Source organism: Macrobrachium nipponense, chromosome 6, assembly GCF_015104395.2.
Source record: "Macrobrachium nipponense isolate FS-2020 chromosome 6, ASM1510439v2, whole genome shotgun sequence".
NCBI classification, from domain to species: Eukaryota; Metazoa; Arthropoda; class Malacostraca; order Decapoda; family Palaemonidae; genus Macrobrachium; species Macrobrachium nipponense.
Genome location: NC_061108.1, coordinates 108275374 through 108296963, shown reverse-complemented (window position 1 = coordinate 108296963; position 21590 = coordinate 108275374). Strand labels below are relative to the sequence as shown.

The 21590-nt window shown below is 38.6% G+C and overlaps 1 protein-coding gene across 2 annotated transcripts in view; it reads right to left on the bottom strand.

The window, feature by feature from the left end:
- The window catches only part of LOC135216867 (glutathione synthetase-like), a 121244-nt gene that overhangs the window by 18852 nt on the left and 80802 nt on the right, over positions 1-21590 (bottom strand). The window contains exon 5 of one of the 2 annotated variants that reach the window (XM_064252381.1): positions 905-1035. The exons of the other annotated variant lie outside the window; for it this stretch is intronic. Within the exon in view, the coding sequence (XP_064108451.1) occupies positions 905-1035 (131 nt within the window). The remainder of the gene's footprint in view (positions 1-904; positions 1036-21590) is intronic. 2 annotated transcript variants of the gene reach the window in all.

The window sequence follows — 21590 nt, the reverse complement described above, 5'->3', positions numbered from 1 at the left end:
CCAAAGCTGGCACTATTGTTATGATCACTTCAGATCAAGATTACATAACTCCTATGATTTCATGGGATACTTTAGGATAATGTTTGAAAATATCTAAAAAAAATTGCATTAACCCATCGGCAATTAAAAAAACCCAAGAGGATGACACCCCAAGATCCTTGAAGAGTTGGCCTGCTACTTCAGAGGTCAATGGTTCAATTCTCATAAGAAGAGTTTACTGTATGTATTGCTAGCATCTATTTTCAGGCTCTAATAAAAACATTATGAAAATATAAATAATCATCTGAAAAATCATGCAATGGAAATAAATTATTCAGTGCAGGATTCAGTAATTTTACTGTTAAAATTAATTAGAACAGAACCGTCCATAACTAATTTCTTCATTTTGGCGCAAATTTACAAAAGAATTACTCACATGAGCAGAGTAAATATCTATGCATGTTGTTGGTACATGCACTGATGTTTACTCTTTTCATATAAAAAAAAAATTACCATGCTGTTACATATTTACTAGGATATCATAAAGCAATAGTACTATATGGCCGGTCCTGATTTTTTTTTTAGCTTTTCATGTTGCCCAAAACATTCTGCTGTAATTATAATTTCTTGAGTATGTAAAATCTTAAATAGTATATGATAAACCTCTTAATCAAAATACTGCATATTAATATCTATACAAAAAGTAACACAAAAAAGCATTTATACTGGCAAATAACTTTAGACATTAACATAAAAACCAATTACTTAATAGACATTAACATAAAAACCAATTACTTAATGGTCACTTCAATAAAAATTCATTAGTATAAATCCCTCTTCTCTATATCAAATATGGTAATTGTATACAATATGTAACTACTTTCTTGTCTTGAGAAATTTATCACATATACAACCTTCCTCCTACCTATGTAACAAACCAATGCGTGTTGCAAGGGCACCAAAGCTTGCAGCAATAGTATTTATCTCAACCTGTTGAGCGCATTGGCAAGGCACACTGAAGAAGTAGTCACAGCGGAACATTCCTAGCGTAACTGACTGAAAATAAGAAAAAAAAAGGACCCAGATCATCAATAACAAATGTATCTGCAGAGCAATAAGCATGCTGCAGTTGGGAGAAGAGAAGAGGAGGAGAGGAGAGAGAGAGAGAGAGAGAGAGAGAGAGAGAGAGAGAGAGAGAGAGGAGAGAGAGAGAGAGAGAGAGAGAGAGAGAGAGAGAGAGAGAGAGAGAGAGAGAGAGAGAGAGAAACAATATGATTACATAACTATTATAATCCACTAGTTTCCATGTATGCATGCTTGAGATAGGACACTGACGGCAATCATATAAATAGCAAATACATTTTGCCTACATTGAGAACATCATCATGATTCATGAGGAGATCAGATCTTGACATGATTTTCACTTTTTTCTTGAAAAGGAAAAAAAATCTGTACGACTTAAACAATGAACTGCGATACAGTACCTCTTTGGCGATCCAATTTTGAGACAGCTAAGATGAAACTCTAGCATCTACAAGACTATTTTAGCATTATATAGAGCATATTAAAAGGTGAGAACAATAAACTGTTAGTATTAGGTAAACTACAGTAAAATTCAAGAAGATATAAAGAGAACATAATTTGAAAACATGGTTTTAATTGAACAAAGGAAGGTGAACCTTAAATATGTAAGGGAATGCTACAGAGGAATTACCGTACATTATAGTAAATTAGCCCAGTACGTAATGACCATCATCACTCTTGCTACTACGTATATAGAAAATGACAAAACAGTTTTACAGATGAAATTTCTATATCTTGCACATATTCTTCCTCTTCCTCTTCCTGGATATTAAAGCCCTTCCTTTTTAATACTTCTTTCACCCCATCTAACCATTCCTTTCAAGGTCTTCCTCTCCTCCAACACTGCTGAATTATAAACTGTTTCACCAACCTATCATTGTCTATTCTTTCCACATGACAAAACTTCTTGAAGTCTATTCATACCATGGTTGACAGATGTGTCACTTAATGGACAATATGGTTAAAGTGTTTCTTTTATATATAAAATTGCCCCATTAACTGACTTTAGTTAGTTTAAGGATGGATAAAGCCAACTGCCCAAAACTTGCAATGGTTATTGCTTAGTGAACATCCCTGCTAAACCACATCTTTTAATACCTCATGAGAATGGACAATATGATTAAAGTGTTTTTCTTTTTTATATATAAAATTGCCCCATTAACGGACTTTAGTTAGTTTAAGGATGGATAAAGCCAACTGCCCAAACCTTGCAATGGTTCTTGCTTAGTGCACATCCCTCCTAAACCACATGCTTTTAATACCTCATGAGAATTCCTTGAACACTTTATTCCTGGCATAATCTGTCCCCCATTAGATCCACCAGATCTTTGCAATGGCTTGGGCTTTCCTTTATTCAGCCTCTCACCTACAAGATGATTCAGGCTCAATATGTTTGAGGTCTGTGCATTGTATGAATTAATTTACTTAACAAAAATCTTTCATATAAAACCTATTAAACATACAATGAATCCAAACTCCCCACCATATCATTCTTGCTTTGTCATATTCCATTTGATATGATCCAATGAGAGGAACAGTTACTACTACCTACTGATGGCCTAATGGTGCTTATGCATTTTTAATCACTCTCCTTACTGACTCTACTTCTTTCGTCTATAAAATTCAGAACTGGCATGTCTGAGGAAATCATGATCATGATTTGGGTGCCACAAGATTAATGGGCTTGTATGATAAATGTTTTTTTTATTGTAAAAACAGAATTTTATGCCACATTAATCTAGATTATTACTATGCAACCATAGATTTACAGATGTGGCATAAAATCTGCTATCCATAAGACTAAACTAGGTGGCTACCTGAATTACATCAACCTTGTTGAAGAAGACTTGATAACAATTCCTGTCATGTCTGTCCTTGAACTGCAAAAAGTATTCTAGAGTATGTGAACATGGTGGACCTAACAGCATTCATTCTAAGGAATTCAACCATTATCACAAGTATAACATTAATCATCAACTGTCCCCACAAACTTGGTCGTCACAAGACTGTTCTGATCCTTAATGCTTGTAGTAATCATGCAAAAGGCCTTTATAGAAAAAAAAGGGAAAAACAGACTATCAAACTAGAAGAAACCTCTGAAAGCAGCTAATATTTTCATGGATCACTGCTGAAAAATTCTTGGATAATAACTATAAGCGAACTGCATACAGCACTAAATGCTTCATGGCACAAGCAGCACCAGCAGATGAAAAACCAATAAAAATCAAGGAAAGGCAGCTGTCCAGTTTGTACGTTCTATGAACTGGTCATTCTTATGAGTGGTCAAACACACCATCATAGCAATCATGGTTTACTATATATACTGCACTGAATTCAAAATAACTTTGGTAGTGGCTGAGACCACAGTCATGCGCTATGGTTGATATACAAGTGTGATGATGAGATAAAGAAACACAAAACAATAAAAAATGTGCTACTGAGAGATGAACAGTCAGGATTGACTGGAAATGTAGTTAAGGATTTTAGCTGGTAGTTCCCATAGAGTAGAGTCAGAAGATAATTCTTTCTGGGCTCAGCCGTGTCGCTCCGTGAAATGTGTCCTCTTTAGCACTATTTCTAGTAAAATATTGCTATAATACCAGAGAACTGCTAAATTGGACATGTCAGAAGTCTCTGACTCGCTCACCTAAATAAAAGGTGTCGGTATAAAACTAGGAGCCCTCTCCTAAGCTTGTGCAAGAAGTGAAAAGGTCTACACAATATTCCAACTATATTTTCTTCCACACCAAAGCATGCTCTCTTAACTATTTGAGAATACAATAGAAACAGATACCAACCATCATTTTAGAAAATTAACGACTCCTTAAGTATGGCTTAAAGACAAAGATGTACGTATATAAAATAAATTCTTTGTTGTCACTAACCCAGATTAATAACAAAATAATTAGCAACAAGAAGCAAGTTTATCATTGCACCATAAAGGCTCTATACATTGGAATCTGAGGAGCTAGAGCACACATTTCACTAAGCATAAAATGAATGAAGTACTAATTTTATTACCCTTAGTGAAAAACAAATGGCAAAACATATTCATAGATAACAGATGACTTTCTATGATGAAGATACAAAGGAGAAATATGAGATGTTTATCAATAATTTAAGGCTGCACTCTTCAATTAAAAGACATCCTCTAATAACAAGTCAGCAGGAGGAAAACCAGCGTTGGTAGGGACAGTGTTAACTAACCTTCTCCAAACAAATGTAGTTGCCTCAGAGAGTTTACAACTAATCTGAGTAATCTAATTACTTTATTATCATACAATAAAAACAAACAAAATATAAGTTTCAAGTGTAGAAACCCTGTATACATTTAAAATGTTATCTCAAAAATAATAATCGGGTGTGCAGGGAAAGCTACACTAACATTACATATAGTAAATGTATCAATAACTATCAGAACTGATAATCTAGTTAATAAAAAAAATTATCAAAGCAGGAGATGAGTCAAAGCTTCAGGCCTTAAAAATAATATTTGTACTTTATGTTCACTTATACAGTACTATATAAGTTTTGACAAATGCAAGTGGCAATTACTTTACTGTACAAAAATAATATACATACAGATAATAACAATTACTACTAAATAATGTACTGTATTTTCAAATCTGAAGAAATTACCATATACTGTACTACCCAATCAGTAATTCACCTTTGAACTAAAGACGACAGAATAATGAAAATATAGATTAAAAATACACTACATTTTATCTAATACGTTTTTACTGAATGAGTTCAAAATAATGCACCCACCAGATAGGATATACCAAACAATAATTTTCAAACTCTCATGGTGCAAGGTTGAGACTTGTGCAATAGTGAGCCAATGATAAATTTAGATGGATGGTAGGTACAGAAGAAAAGGAGGGGAAAATAACAAAAATACATACATACATACATACATACATACATACATACATACATACATACTACTACATATATATCTATATATATATATATATATACATATATATATATATAATATATATAATTTATATATATATATATATATATATATATATATGTGTGTGTGTGTGTGTGATATATAAATAAAATATAATAATAATATATAAATATAAATATAATTAATATTATATATATATATATATATATATATGTATATAATGTAATGTAGTATGTATGTATGTATGTATGTGTGTGTGTGACTTGCTTTATCACATTCCTATCCTAACAATATTAATTGACAAATATAATTTTAAAAGATGACTGTGTACCTTGTGAGCAATTCTTACATGGGTCAGTTTTTCCAAAGTGTGCCTTGAGCATTAATGATATAACAAGACTTGTCCAAGTGTGAATTATTTCACTAATCCAAGCTGCCTAAGAAACTCGATTCCAGAACAAGAACCTACAGTATCAGCTACCTTTTCAACTTAAAGTACCAAAACATACTGAAACACTTGTCTTTACATATTATATTATGTACGTATATACTATCCCCCTGCCCCAAACTGATTTACTATCTAATTATGCCAAAGGCTACAAATAAACATGACGAAAAGGGTTTCACCCTCCAGGACATAAGCTACATTAATGATATACAGACCAAAAAAAAAGAAAGTGGGAAAGCCATGTCATAACTTTGGAAGCTATTACAAGAAAATTGAAAAAATTATCATAAATTTAAAATTGGAATTAACAATAAATAAACCAGTTCCAAGGAATAGAATCAGCTGCAGCATGATCCCAACATAAATCTCAAGTACAAAAGGGATTATGTCCCTTTGTAAAAATAAGTGCATGGAAAATCATTAAAAATCACAAAACCTACTTGTATCATTAGCAAACTACTATAAATCAATATAACTGCAATGAATATTGAATTGTCTACAAATTACCAGCCTCTTGTTTTCAATAGTGCCAAAGAATGGTACCACATTTTCTCTGGTATTAATGCTAGTAAAGAGATCTTACATACATGAATAAAGGCAAATTTTATCATCGATACAAATTTAAGGTATCCCTCGTTATCATGAGATTCAGCATCCAATGTTTCTTATTCAAGGATATAAAATAATGAATATACAAATAAGAAAAATCCACATAGTTTTGCATCTTAGCCAGTAACCATAGTACGTAATTCAGATCGGGGTCCTATTCGCTTAACCTCCTGCGACACCCATGTATTTCCATATAAAGTGCACATCCACAGTAAGAACTACCTTATTTCTGGTGTCGACCTGTGTCGCCCTATGAAAAATGCCTGTTATTAATTTTTCCCAGTATAAATAGCTCTATTATATACCAGAGAAAAAAACTAACATAGTTATGCTGAGGTTACTACCCCCAGCGCGATCACCCAAAGGGTGTCGGTATAGTATAGGGGCGATGTGTTACCACAAACCACAGGGCTTCTGCCATTTAGAAGATTCCCTTCAAAATCCCTCTCTTTTGGTGGGAGCCGTCACAACGGAATCCCACTACTCGTCCCCGCTCGCCACTACTACTACTACCGAAGTGCTATCTTTCATTCCTGTTATAGAGCCGTGCGCTTCAAAACAGAAATTTTTGCTATGCCTTTTTTCTATTGTATTCGCAATTAAATAACCATTATGAGTGCCCAATCTTCTGCTGCTTCGAAGTTGAGTACCCCAATTTGGTTTTTCAACATATTTAAGTTATGTTAATTGTGCTATCAGTCCAGGCTCCTCGAAATATGAATTGGGGACGCCGACGACTGGGCAGCCATTTTGTGCGTCGGCATAGCAACAACAAATTACGCACGGCATATGTAAAATTATATATATAGGCTTAGCTTTGCTTATAAGATGATCGAAAGGTGTTATTTCTGTTAAAACAGATACTACTTACATTTCATAATAATAAGGCTTAGGTATTGATACAACAATGTCTCGGTGCTGGGGAGCATTCTCGAATCTAGGCTAGTCTTATTGAGGTAACCATATTTGATCCTTAACGGATACATGGTTCACTATCTCTAGTTAGCTTAAATTATTAAGCCTAGTAACCTTAAATCTATTTTTTCTCGTTATTGTAAGTTAAGTCTATAAATGACTTTACTAATACGATCGGGGAAATTGCCCATTTACGAATGGGAATTTAAGTGATAATGTCGGTTACGTAGATTAGTACTAGATATTAAGAGATAATTTCTATGCATTTTGTGATATATTGTTATATTTAGATCAATAAATACCCAAAGTAATAGTATTGTGTGCATAGCCTACCTGGATAACCTCCTGACCGGGTTGGACCACTTTCGATCGCGACGAGCCACGGCCAGTCAGCGAAAGTTCTAGGCTATGTAGCCTAAAAGTGGATCTACTTTAGATCAGGGGTAGAGCCAAACAACATAAACTATTGCTTGCAAACCTCTAAATCTCAGGGATTGAATAAAAGATATTATTTCGATAATATCTCTACTATATGATCTCTGGAGCCTCGGCGAACAGAGACTACTTCTAATCACTGTGATTGGAGGCAGGGTAGAATATGATAGTACTCGAAGTTCGGCATTGCCGGAATTCAGACTAAACAATTCCTGGCTTTGGCAATTACAGTGGTACGCCACGTCTTTTCTCTGACATCGGCGAAGTTCGGTGTTTCGGCATAAACATGCCTCTGAATGGAATTTTCAGTCTATACTATTATACTTGAAAACTTATTAGCCTTATTACATAGGTCAGTACCGAATTACTTCGGCAACGAAGTACTTCGCCGACAACTTAATGAAGTGTATATGTATAATCTTTATTACTTAATAGTAAGCTACTTAGTAATAAGTCGATAATGGGATACTTCGGCAACGAAGTATTTCCCCGACAACCTAGATAAGCATATATTAAATATGAGCTTTATTAGACTAAGCCAATCAATAATAAGTCGATACCGGAATACTTTGGCAACGAGGTATTTCCCGACAATCTAAGTAAGAATACATTTTCTGGAAAAATTAAGGCATGTATGACAACGGAATATTTCGGAAACGAAATATTTCGCTGACAAACCCCATAAAAACTTACGAGTTTTACGACCTAGTTATTTATAAATATTATTCAGTCGAGGGAATAGTTCGGCGGCGAAATATTCCTTCGACAAATATAATCAGTAATAAACTTACTAGTTTATAACAAATTATAAATAACTGATATCATTATTATGATTATGATGAAGTTTTCAACAATGAAATACGTCGCCAATAGTAATAACATGCATAATTTTTCTAGGAAATGCCTGTCTGCATCCCTAAGAAGAAATATTTCGGCTACGAAATATTTCGTCAATAATTTAGCAACGAACCACCATAAGGAGAAAACTTATTGAAGTTTTTCATATTACAGGGGGTCCGTTGCCAGGCTGAGGGATGCCATGCGTCGTTGGGAAATCCTTACGGCCACGTAGTCTGCCGTTCACATGCAAACTGCGCAATTCCTATGGACAACTACGTGGTCTGGCACCCAGACGCTTGTACCGTCTGTTACGAGCTTGTGTCAATTTTGACTGACGAACAGGCGGACAAGGCGATCCTGCACGACGCAAGGGTGTCCCTTCGTAAATGAGTCGCGGGTTTCGGCAAAAATGTGCCGAAAGGTCAGCCCTATATCCTGGATGCTGGCCTATGTACTATGATATTTTCGGGCACCACAATGACAACAGCGGTGCCCCAGGAAATTGCCGAACCCCTCATAGAAGCCATTCGAGTGGAAACAACGACCGCCTTAGAGGAGCAGCAGGAATTGATGGACGATGTGGCGGCAATCGACATCAACGTCGAGCCGATGGTCACGGAGGACCAGGCTAGTCCTTCTCATTCCTTTTCTTCTGCTCCATCCTTCAAGGGTTTTACGAAACCCGTTAAAGAACAAGGAATACCGTCAGTTATTCCTAAAGTCAAGAAGACTTTAAAAAAGAAGAGCAAGTCTGTTCCGCCAGCGGCGAATGAGTCGTCTTCGGTGTCACAACCGTCGACATCATCTGTCATTCAGCCTGCTGCCACAAATCCTTCCCCTACCGAAGGTACAGGGTCAGTCCCAAGGGCGGCGGAACAGTTCTTTGACCCTGAATCCTTCACTAACCAGCTGTTAGCTAGGATTAGTGGAATAGTAGATCAGAGGATAGATGCACGCCTCGGATCAATACCGGACATCTCAAACCAGGCTCTCTCGTCATTGACGGAGAGAATCAAGCCCATTGAGGAGATGCTCTCAGGCCTCTTTAGATCCGGAACACCAGCTCTATCAATGATGGTTCCGGATACTTCAAAGCTTCCCCCCTTCGATGAGGAAAACCCTTGGAGGTTGGCCTTAAATGCTCCCTTCGTAGAAGGAAGATTGACTATAGAAGGGTGTGGAACAAGACCAATAGAGGACTACGAGCTATTCCCAGCCGGTATGAAGTTTCCGTTCCCGGGCTTTGTCAGACTAGCACAGCATGCGCTAGTCAGAATAGACAAAGTACCAAAGGAGACGGTGCTCTTCCCCAGAGAACAGGCCCAGGCTGCCTGGGTCCATTCTCTAACAGAACTAAATTGTGTTAATACAAAATTGACACCGCATAAGGGGAAGTATACGATGTTCGTTACCCCGGATGGCCTTCCGTCACCATGTACAACTAAGGTGGCGGAGTTGACATTGCAAGCCATCTACGAGGACAAACCAATTCCGGCACTGAGGGAAGCAGAGCCTACATCTTTGTTTTTCCCCACAGGAACGGACATTTGGATAAACGCTCCGGCAACGTTTACTGCTGACAAATTGGAGCCGGATTGCGCTTCGGACTTGTTCTCCGAATGGTTGCCCAAACTCCCCAACCATTTGATCAAGGGGGAGTTTGAGGCAAGGACAAGGTTAGCCAGGACTATCAACTCCGTCACCTCGGCGGAGTTGTTAGCCACGACCTATGAGGACGAACCAGTCTTTCGGGTCCTAACGAAAAGTCTTTTACAGACTTTTCAATCAGATCTAAATGACTTTGCTGTTGCAAGAAGGGCATGTAGGAAACATGTTTTGGCTGGAGCCACGGTCAAACATGAACCTAACAAGCTTATAAATCATCCATTTGGGGAGAAAACCTCTTCCCCAAAGAGGAGATAAATTCCATATTGCACGATGCAGCTAGAGTTAATCAAAGTCTGAGAGTGAGGTGGGGTCTTCCTGTAAAGCGCCAATTTGATGTGTCCCCTCATCAACAAGCACCTAAAAAGAAGGCGAGAAGGTATAACCCTTACCAGACGGCCCGTCCTCATGGATATATGCAGGCAGTGCCGTCCACCTCAAAGGTAACACCACCACAACAATATGTATTGGTTCAGCCAACCTCGGAACCTCAACCTTCGACTTCATCGCAAGTTGTGGCTTCCCCAGCATATAATCCTGCATATGAGACGAGAGGTGCCTTTCGCCCATATAGCAGACATGCTGGGAGTAGTTGAGCCAGAGGAGGCTCCAGACTGCGAGGCAGAGTCAGGGGTAGAGGATTCCGAGGAGGTAGAGGAACTAGACCAGCTTCCAACCAGTGAAATCTCCCAGGTAGGGGGGAGACTATACTTGTTCAAGGGTTGATGGACCTTCAGTCCATGGGCCCACAGTATAATATCAAAAGGTCTAGGCTGGAAGTGGGAGAAGGGCCTTCCCCCTCCAGTCAACTTCTTCCAAAAACCAACAGAGGACCTCTTAGAATATACAAAGGATCTTCTTCAGAAACGTGCCATAAGAGGGTGAAGAGCATAAGATTCCAAGTACGATTGTTCAGTGTCACAAAGAAGGACTCGAACAAAAGACGGGTAATCCTGGACTTGTCTCGGCTGAATTCCTACATTCACTGCAACAAGTTCCATATGCTGACAATCTCACAGGTACGGACCTTACTTCCCCATGGGGCCGTCACCACCTCTATAGATCTTACAGACGCTTACTATCACGTTCCAATAACCAGAAACTTCTCTCCATACCTAGGATTCAAGCTAGGCAAGAAAGCCTGCTCATTCAAGGTAATGCCCTTCGGACTCAATATAGCACGCAGGGTATTCATGAAATTCGGGGAGACAGTAGTTCAGGAATTGAGGAAGAAAGGAATACTTTTAGTAGCCTACCTGGACGACTGGTTAATTTGGACAAACAACGAAGCAGAATGTCGAAGGTCAACATCCAAAGTACTGAAATTTCTAAAGTTTCTAGGCTTCCAGGTGAATATGACAAAGTCCAGACTGACTCCACAATCCCAGTTCCAATGGTTAGGAATTCAGTGGGACCTGAAGAAACACAGGCTATCTCTACCGTCCAAAAGGTCAAAGAGATAGTAAAAGCTACAAAACGCTTTGTTGGAAAACGACGGTCATCTCGAAGGAAACAGGAGAGAATCCTAGGCTCCCTTCAATTTGCATCAGTGACAGATGTTCTACTAAAAACCAGATTAAAAGATATCAATCAGGTTTGGAGATCAAGAGCAAATCTCAAATTCAGAGACAAAGTTTCAAGAATTCCAGATATTCTGAAAAAGAGACTTAATCAATGGACGAAACAGCGGAACCTATCCAAATCAGTTCCGCTACAATTTCCTCCCCCATCTCTCATCATCCACACAGATGCATCCCTGAGCGGCTGGGGGGGGATATTCACCCCTCAAGAAAGTTCAAGGGACATGGTCACAAACATTCAGTCAATTCCACATAAATGCATCGGACAGCTCTACAGTCGTCCATTGCATAAACAGAAGAGGGTCCAAATCAAACAAAGTAAATCATGTAATGTTAGCAATATTCCTATTAGCGGAAATGAACCAATGGCATCTGTCAGCAACTCATCTGGCAGGAGTAAGGAATGTAATAGCAAACTCTTTGTCCAGAATGACCCCATTGGAATCGGAATGGTCACTGGACAACAATTCATTCAAATGGATTATGAATCAGATTCCGGACCTCCAGGTAGACCTCTTTGCCTCGGAGTCCAACCACAAACTAGCCTGCTATGTAGCTCTCAATATAGACAACAATGCCTTCGCGATCGATGCAATGTCTTTAGATTGGAACAAATGGGAAAGAATATATCTCTTTCCACCAGTGAACCTCCTCTTGAAGGTGCTTCACAAGCTACGATTATTCAGAGGCCAGTTGGCACTAGTGGCACCCAATTGGCCGAAGAGCAATTGGTATCCACTTATCATGGAGATGAAACTCAAAACCTCAGAAGATTCTATCCCCGAAATTAACACAAACAGTACAAACGCAAACTGTGTCAGCTTCCTCAAGAATTCTGAATGCCCTAACTTTATGGACTTCATGAAGTTCGCGGCACAAAAGGAAGCGAAAATATATCCGTTAAACATTCTATTTGTAGAATCGGATAAGAGAGATTCTACAATAAGACAGTATGACTCCGCAGTTAACAAACTAGCTATGTTTTTAAATGATATGAATGTACAAGAGATGGATACTAATCTTACCATTTCTTTCTTTAGATCATTACATGAGAAAGGCCTAGCTGCCAGTACTATTACCACAATTAAATCTGCCCTAAGAAAGATTTTTCAAATAGGTTTCAGCATTAATTTAACAGACACATACTTCTCATCTATCCCAAAAGCATGTGCACGTTTGAGACCGGTCAACCGTCCTCAATCAATATCATGGTTCCTGAACGATGCCCTTAAACTGGCATCACACTTAGACAATGATAATTGTTCTTATTCAGCACTATTAAGAAAAACATTGTTTTTTTTTGTAGCGCTAGCCTCGGGCGCTAGAATATCTGAATTATCAGCACTTTCTAGAAATCCAGGGCATGTGGAATTCCTTCAATCTGGGAAAGTTTTACTTTCACCAGATAGACAATTTTTAACAAAAAATGAGGATTCACAAAATAGGTGGACTCCTTGGGAAATTATTCCTCTTCCAGAAGATGAATCATTATGTCCGGTTCATACACTTAAAACCTTTATGACCAGAACATCTCAAATAATAACGGGCTCTCTTTTTATTAGAGAAAAAGGGGGCACGATAACTTTAAGAGGAATTAGGCAACAGATTCTTTATTTTATTAAACAAGCCAACCCAGATTCAGTTCCACATGTCCATGATACCCGGCCAGTTGCCACATCAACTAATTATTTTCAAAATATGAAGTTTGAAGACCTAAAAAAGTACAGCCCTAAAATTTTTAGCAGTGGCAGCTGGTACTGTGGTGGTTCCTGAAGAACAAACTAACGGTTCTCCTTAGAAACCTTTGAATAGACTATTCCTTTAACTATCTCCCTCTGCATGACCCTTCTACCTGCATGACTCGCTCACACTTCCCACCATACCTTGTTTTCCGGACCGGGCGAAACGTTTGTTGTCGATCCCGTTACCGAATTAGTATATAAGATTGCACAATATGTATATATTGCTATTAAGTATTAGTGTATTGCTTTGATTGGTCTGTATGACACATAATTAAGACCAATAACTTCATATTATGTACAATTTTAAGTATTGTATAAGTATTACTACTATGGTTAAGAATATATTAAGAAATCATTTCTTACAGATAGTAAGTTAAGATTAAATAGTAAAACTATTTATAATTCTTTACTCTGAATGTCATTAACCTGGTTTTACACATAATTTTACACTAAAACCTTGTATAGCATTCTCTGGTATGTTTTCATAGGGCGACACAGGTCGACACCAGAAAAGGGATTTTGACGTAGAAAAATCTATTTCTGGGGGAAGACCTGTGTCGCCCTATGAACCCTAGCCCTATTAACATTTCTTCCCACCCTGACTAATCCAAGTTTATAGATCTAATCAGGAATGCAAGATAGCGCTTCAGTAGTAGTAGTAGTGGCGAGCGGGGACGAGTAGTGGGATTCCGTTGTGACGGCTCCCACCAAAAGAGAGGGATTTTGAAAGGAATCTTCTAAATGGCAGAAGCCCTGTGGTTTGTGGTAACACATCGCCCCTATACTATACCGACACCCTTTGGGTGATCGCGCTGGGGGTAGTAACCTCAGCATAACTATGTTAGTTTTTTTCTCTGGTATATAATAGTAGAGCTATTTATACTGGGAAAAATGAATAACAGGCATTTTTCATAGGGCGGCACAGGTCTTCCCCCAGAAATAGATTTTTCCTACGTCAAAATCCCTTTTGCAGTCAATCACACTATTACTTTTGTTTAAGTTTCTTTTGCAAATATATAGTTAATATGACACCAAAGGACAAGAGTAGTGATGAAGAAAATTCTGAAATGTCTATGACAACCTTTCAAGTCCCGTCTTCAAGTTAAAAAATTAAAGCTGATAAAATGCATACAGAAATATCAAGGAACGGGTAAAAAGTCTTGTTATGACTACTTTCCTTTCAAGAATGAAAAGTGACAACTTGCAAACCTGCCTTTCCTTCCTATCTGCACTAAAGGACAGAAGGAAAAGAAGTGGAAAAAGAATTATATAACTGTTTAGCTTTACCTGTATTCACTCTTTTTCACTCATATCTATATCTTCATTTCTTCATTATTAGCCATTCTTATTCCCCTTTATTTGTTTCATTCCCATCTTTTTTTTTCTTTTTTTTTTTATAAAATTCACAGCATTTTTCAATCTTACATCTGTCCTTCCCTTGCTTCACTTGCAGGACAACTACTGTTGACTTCCCAACAGCAGGGAAAGGAAGGGGAGTGCTGTTATCAAACAGTTTTCAGGACAATGATGGGAGATGGTTGTAAGAGAAGCAGATTGAAGTCCAAGCCAGTACGTATTTTTATTTTTTTTTTAAAGCAGAGCTTTTCCTTTCTATCTTATTTTTTGTTCTGTTACCATTATGAGCATATGTGGTGTGTGTAATCTACAATAAAATGTAAAATCTCTCTCTCTCTCTCTCTCTCTCTCTCTGTCTCTCTCTCTCTCTCTGTCTCTCTGTCTCTCTCTCTCTCTCTCTCTCATTTCTTTAAAAGAATTGACATAAAGTAAAAATTTATGATTAAAGAACAACAACATTGTTCTTTTCTTGAACAGTACTGTGTTGGCTATTGTGCAATTATCATCACCTTCTTTCCAGCCTAATCCTAACCAGGGTCACTATTTATAATGAGCCTTTTCCAGGTGTTACCACCTTGTCATTTCTAATGCTCATTAAAAGGCTCATCATAAAACTTGTTTTGTTTGATGTTTTGTGGATGGATACCCTTCCTGACTCCAAACCTTCCTGTACAGTTTCAAGAAAAGACATGAAAAGCATAATCATTGCTAAGAGTAGCAATGTAAAACAGGCAGTCATCGGTTAACAGCAAGGGTTCAGTTATTGCCTAAGTGTCTGTAACCAAAAATTGGTGTTGACCAAATAATTGGCATTTATGAAAACAAAAGTGCCTATGATCTGCTTAACGGTTCCATTAACTAGTTAACAGTGACATTCAGCAGTTTATTGGCGCTGATAAACTGCCTATCAGCGTTAAAAATCTGGTTAACATTGTCATTAGCTAAGTGTCGTAAAACCGAAATGCCATTAACCAGGGACTCCCTACTACAAAAACAAAATTGGAATTGGAGGAGAGTCCTCTCCCTGAAGCTATGAGGGTACTCCACAACAATTTAATCATTGAGTAGCAGGGATATATATATATATATATATATATATATCTCATATATATATATATATATATATATATATATATATATATAGAGATCTATATATCATATATATATTATTATGATAGAATTATATATATCTATTATATATATTATTAATACTAAATAGTATATATTATTAATCTAAATTATCTTTATTATTATCTAGATATCTAGGTATCTATATAATCTATAATCTATATATATATCTACTATATATCTATCTTCTCTATATCTTATATCTATATATCTTATATATACATATATATCTTCTATATCCTATATATATATATATCTATATATATCTTGTATATATCTCTATTATCTATATATATCTATCTCTATATCTATATCTATATATATATATATATATATATAGGATATAATAATATATGTATATGATACTGTGTTTAGTAATATGGCTTTCATTCATGGATGACATTAAATAGTCTTATTAGAGATTTAGGGGATTGGACAGGGATTGTTGATTGCAGTATATTTTCAATAATTTATTTTCCTTGTGTTTTGGCAAATTTTGCATTAGTGGGCTTACAAATTTCAATATAGTAATGCAATTCTGCAATCTTCATGATTAGGGTTCCTGCATTAAGCATTGAATTTTCTTGTCATATTTCAGATCTTGGTTTATGGTACTGCTGGGACTTGATTCCAAGGCACTCACACTTATGGTAAGTAAAAAGTAATGCAGATTCAAAGACTTAATTAAAATGGCATAACACACGTTACAGAGCATTTGTATGCGTATACATAGCCTATTTTTATTCTCCTGTACACAGTACACACCATACATCTTGTTTAATGACCTGAGAGAGGAACTATAAAATGATATTGTTATGATATAATAAAGTTTTATACATACTTACCTGGCAGATATATACATAGCTATTGACTCCGTCTTCCCGACAGAAATTAGAATTTCGCGGCACGCACTACAGGTAGGTCAGGTGATCTCTAACCTAACCTAACCTAACCTAACCTAACCTGATCTACCTGCCTGCCGCTGGGTGGCAGGAATAGGAACCATTCCCGTTTTCTATCAGACTTGTCTCCTGAGGGGAGGTTGGGTGGGCGATTAATTGTATATATCTGCCAAGTAAGTATGTATAAAACTTTATTGTATCATAACAATATCATTTTTATAAATTCAACTTACCTGTCAGATATATACATAGCTGATTCACACCATTGGAGGAGGGTAAGAGACAGCTACTTAATGAATAGACTGGTAAACAACATACGTTGTAGGTAATAAATAAATAAAACCTTGGTTCCTATGTGTTTAGACGAAGGGTTGACTTCCTAGCTATTGGTAGGAGTCTGCTTCGTCTCAAGAGCCTCAGCGAGGATGTGACCTATTGCTACGAGTTCTTGTAGATCTGTCAGTGGGGTCTTATCCACTTACTCGACAGAATCTCATGGTTTTTTGTCAATGGGGTCTTATCCACTTACATGACAATACACCTATGCCTAGAGGAATAATTAAGGAGCACAACACCGAACCCGATCACCTGATCCTAACACGAGGGTTTGTGCTTAATTTGAAGAGAGTTATCCCCAAACTCCTTTCAAACAACCCAAAGAAAAAACACTATGTTAAAATAAAATTTAACTCACTAGTTAAGGATCAGTGTCGGCTCCCTATCCCAGCAACGTATCCGTAGACACGTACTATAACCAAGAGAGAAGGATCTCTCGTAGGTCAACTTGACCTCCTTCGTGTAATGGGAAGTCAACACAGAGTTGCATCTCCCGTAAGTGACAGCTAATATGTCCTCATGACATATTGTTAGGAAAGAACAAGAATTCATAAAAGCTCGCACTTCATGCGCTTTTAATTCTCAGCTGTGTGAAGGAATCATCAAGTTACTCATGAAGTGCTTTAGCGATCACACTTGTTTCAAAGAAGACCAGGGCTTTCTTTGAAATGGATCTGTTCTGGATGAAGCCTAGAGCCTGGCTGGCGCCTGGCTGGTGCCTTGCGCCTGCCTGGCACCTCGCGCCTGCCTGTCCCTCGCTCCTAGTTGGCGCCTCACGTCTGCCTGGCACCTCGCGCCTGGCTGGCGCCTGCCTGGCGCCTGACGCCTGCCTGGCGCCTGATGCCTGGTTGGCACCTAGTGCCTATAAGGCGCTTTTCGCCTGACTCCTGGCTGGCGCCTCGCGCCTGGCTCCAGACTGGCTCTTTTTGGCGCCTGGAACCTGGCTGGCTCCTCCCCACTTGCTGGAGCTTCGAGCTTGGTAGAGTTTCGAGGATGTCTGGCGATGTCCACATCGGACACTCTTATCTCCGATTTGCTCGCCTCTAGCGCATCTGCGCTAGGTTGGAGACCCGCTCTTTCTTCTCATCAGACAATGACAGTGTTCCTTGGACCTGTCTGCCTCTGGCGTTTTTTACGCCTGTTTTGGCATTTGGCGCCTAGTTGGCGCTACATTGTCCAAAAGTCCTGAACATCCACAATAGTTTATCAGGATACTGGAGAAGGGTGGAAGAAATTCTTCCACTTTGAGCTTTTGGCCTCTCCGGCAAGGGGAGGAGATTGTAATCAGCTACATCCATTAGACGAAAGGATATCTGACAGTAAGAGAGATAAGAGTCTTCCTCCGAGGAGGATCCTTCTTGAGTACTTCCGTTGCTAACGAGATCTCTTCTTACATGTTGATGAGGTTCCTCATTGCAGAATCTTCCCTATCCTTGTCCGAAGGAAGGGAAGGACCCTGGAAGTCGAAGGAGACTCCAAGTTGAAATTGGGAGGACTCCTGATTTCTAGCTCTTTATTGTATCCCTCTGAATACCTTCTGGGAAGCATTTCGAGCCCTCATCGCATCCCAAAGACTCTGTAGGCAAACGTTTGAACCATTATCTGTAGATGAAAACGTAAGTACCCTGCCTGGACAACAGAACCTCTATCTGAAAGCGTTGAGTCAGGAATAGAGGGGTTTAGTTCTTTTACCAGACATACTATGCTGGCAAGAACCCATAGCCGAGTATCCATAGAATCTGATGCGAGATTCCAATGCATAAAAAATTCACTTGTCTTCTTGGTCGTTTAGAACCAAGAGAAACAAAGAATTACCTCATAAAATTTCTCAAAGAAGTTTAACGAGGAGCAGTTCCATCTTGTCGGAACACAGAATCTGAGGTCCAAAAAAAAAAAAAAAGGATCCCATTCCCTCTATTATTTGAAAGAGCCTCAAATCAAATAATGAAAAACGGCTTGCTGCAAATATCTATAGAAGAGGATGATTTATAATCCCCTTAATAGTAATGAACTAGGAGAAGGAGGAGTATGCAGGACTCAAGAGACTCTCCAAATTCATGCAATAAAAGGGTGCTAAGGTCTTGTAATCTGAAAGACCTGCACCCTCATTGACTTCCTAGTCTGATATATCTTTGTCCCATAATGTTGGGAGAAGAATGAGTCACCTGAGGAGAGCGCCTCTTTTCACAAGGTGAAGGGCTTTAAGCAGTAACAGCCCCATCCTGACAAGGTTACGTTCACATGTGCGACATCTTGAGTACCTGGCAGGTGAAGGCTGATCCTGCAAAAAACGTCTCTCCAAATCAAACCATCCTGACAGAGATGAAGACGCTTATGCGACCACTAGAGTCCCTGTCATGAGAAGTTTGTTCTTGCTAGAAACTTCCCACAATCTCAGTCCATCCTGACACGGGCAACGGCCGCCTGTGCGACAACTTGTGTCCCTGTCAGGAAACAACTGATCTTGTGACCAATCTCAAAGAGGAGACTCTTGGTGAATTCTATCTCCAAACACGAAGAAGCTGGAGATCCTGGAGCCTGGCGCCTGGTTGGTGCCTGGGTGTCGCCTGGCTGGCGCCAGTCTGGCGCCTGGTTATAGCCTTGTCCGTGTTAATCCAATTGATATCCTACTCATGTCGTATTGGGGTATCGTATAAGATCCCGAAGATCTTAATTCTCTGCTATCTCTAATTCTCCTTGTAGAGACAGAGTATAGCTTTTTACTGCGTTATTGATAGCAGATATATACAAAGGTGATTCTTCCCTCTGAAAGGGAAGAAAAACCCCCCATGTGGTTCCCAGAGGTATCGGAAGAGGACAGTTTCCCCATTCCATCTAGCACGATCTGCAGCAATTCTATGTCTTTACCATGACTCTTGTCTTTTACCTTGAAAAACTCCTCTCATTCATGTCTACTTCTGGTCAGTCTGCACGCAGACCGACTCAGAGTGGAGAGGTTTTTCAGGTCTATTTATAATAGATTCTGATAGAATATCCAGATACTCTTGGAAAAGCCTTACGAAACATGCTGTGAGAAGAACGTGACTTCTGTGAATCCAACCTCTCTAAGGCCAAAATGAGGCATTCATCCTCTCTTCCTTTGACGCCCCTTTATCTTAATATCTGTTAAGAATTTATAACTAGGGGAAAAAACACTAAAGTTTATTCCCCTTTTTTAAATTAAAGATGGCGTATATTGCTACCTCTCTTGGTTCGAGGAAAAGGAAGCAGTCTAAAGGAAGCCTGTTCGTCTTCTACCTTGCGAAGAGATCTATGAAGAAGACTTTCCGCAGGTTCTCACAACTCTTTCCAATAAATGTTAGACATACGTTAACAGTTATTATCGTCGATCGAGAAGGTTCTCACGGACATGCAAAATCTTGCATCGAACCTCTTAAGGATCGTTACATTCAGTGTCTGTTTTCCAAATAGGTTCTCTTTTGTTAACGCGAACAGGGGCAAAAAAAGAGATTCTCGATGCTCTTTGCGATATGAGAGAGTCGTGGAATTGGCCTAAGTGATTAAAATAAATCATTTCATCGTTCCTCGTAAGCGACCCGTTTCCGATTGAATGGGTAACGAAATCAGGAACGAATCTTGCCGTTACCGAGCCTGCTGTCCGAGAGGCTACTGGACTCTTAGGTTAATAACTTGCTAAAACGAGAAAATATCTTGGATGGTGCTTCTGGCGCAATTTGCGCCAGGCTGGCGCTTCCTTCTAATTCTTTTTAGGTTATGTGCCAGAGCATATGTGCCTTTATGGTACGCGACATCCTTTCACATGTTAATTCCGTTCTTAGTAGGAAAAAACTTTTATATATACGTAGTATAGTCCATTCAGGGAAACAACTTCTGCCACTAAGAGAATGTTTCCCATCCGACTCATCCATCTTCTCCTGAGCAATATCCGATTCTAAAAAGGTTGTGTGCGTTTCTCGAAAGGATGAGAGAATTATATTATATCGTGCTCTGCCGTATTAGAATCCTTTATAATACTGTCACATTGTGGTAAACAGCATTAATCTAGGAAACCTTTGTAAGGATACTAGGAATTCTGTAGTTAACCTCGGTATGTGCATAAGACTTGACCATACCGTTGTCTTAAAGTGAATTCTCTACTACATTCATCTTCTCACTAAGCATGTACTCTAATAAGCCATGCTTTCGTAAGCATGAGAGCATTACGTATATAATACTATAGTGTTTTGCTGCGTTAGAATCCTTTAATAATGTTACCTACGGTAAACAGCATTGAAAGGTTGTAATATCTTTCTTATTGAAAGCTTCTTAGCAAAAGGCAGACAATATTTTATTTATGTTTGCTTAACTATCCCCTCAATCCGAGGCTAAGACCGCGATCGTAGGGGAGAGATACGGTTAGTTATTCCATCCCGCAGGAGAGAGAGATGTAACCGACCGCTCCTGACCGAGAACTAGATGGTACTGCGTTGGTCTAGGCGATAGCAGTCTCCATTAGCCGTCTGGCCTTACTCTTCCAGAGTTGCCAGCTACTCCATTCAATAAAGGAATCTTATAAAATTATTATCGAACTTCAGGAAGTTCTTATTAATGCATATTTAAGCGAAACAAGACTTCGATAAATCTAGAAGCTAAGTAGGTGTTGTCTTAACAATCCCTTTAAGTGTAGTC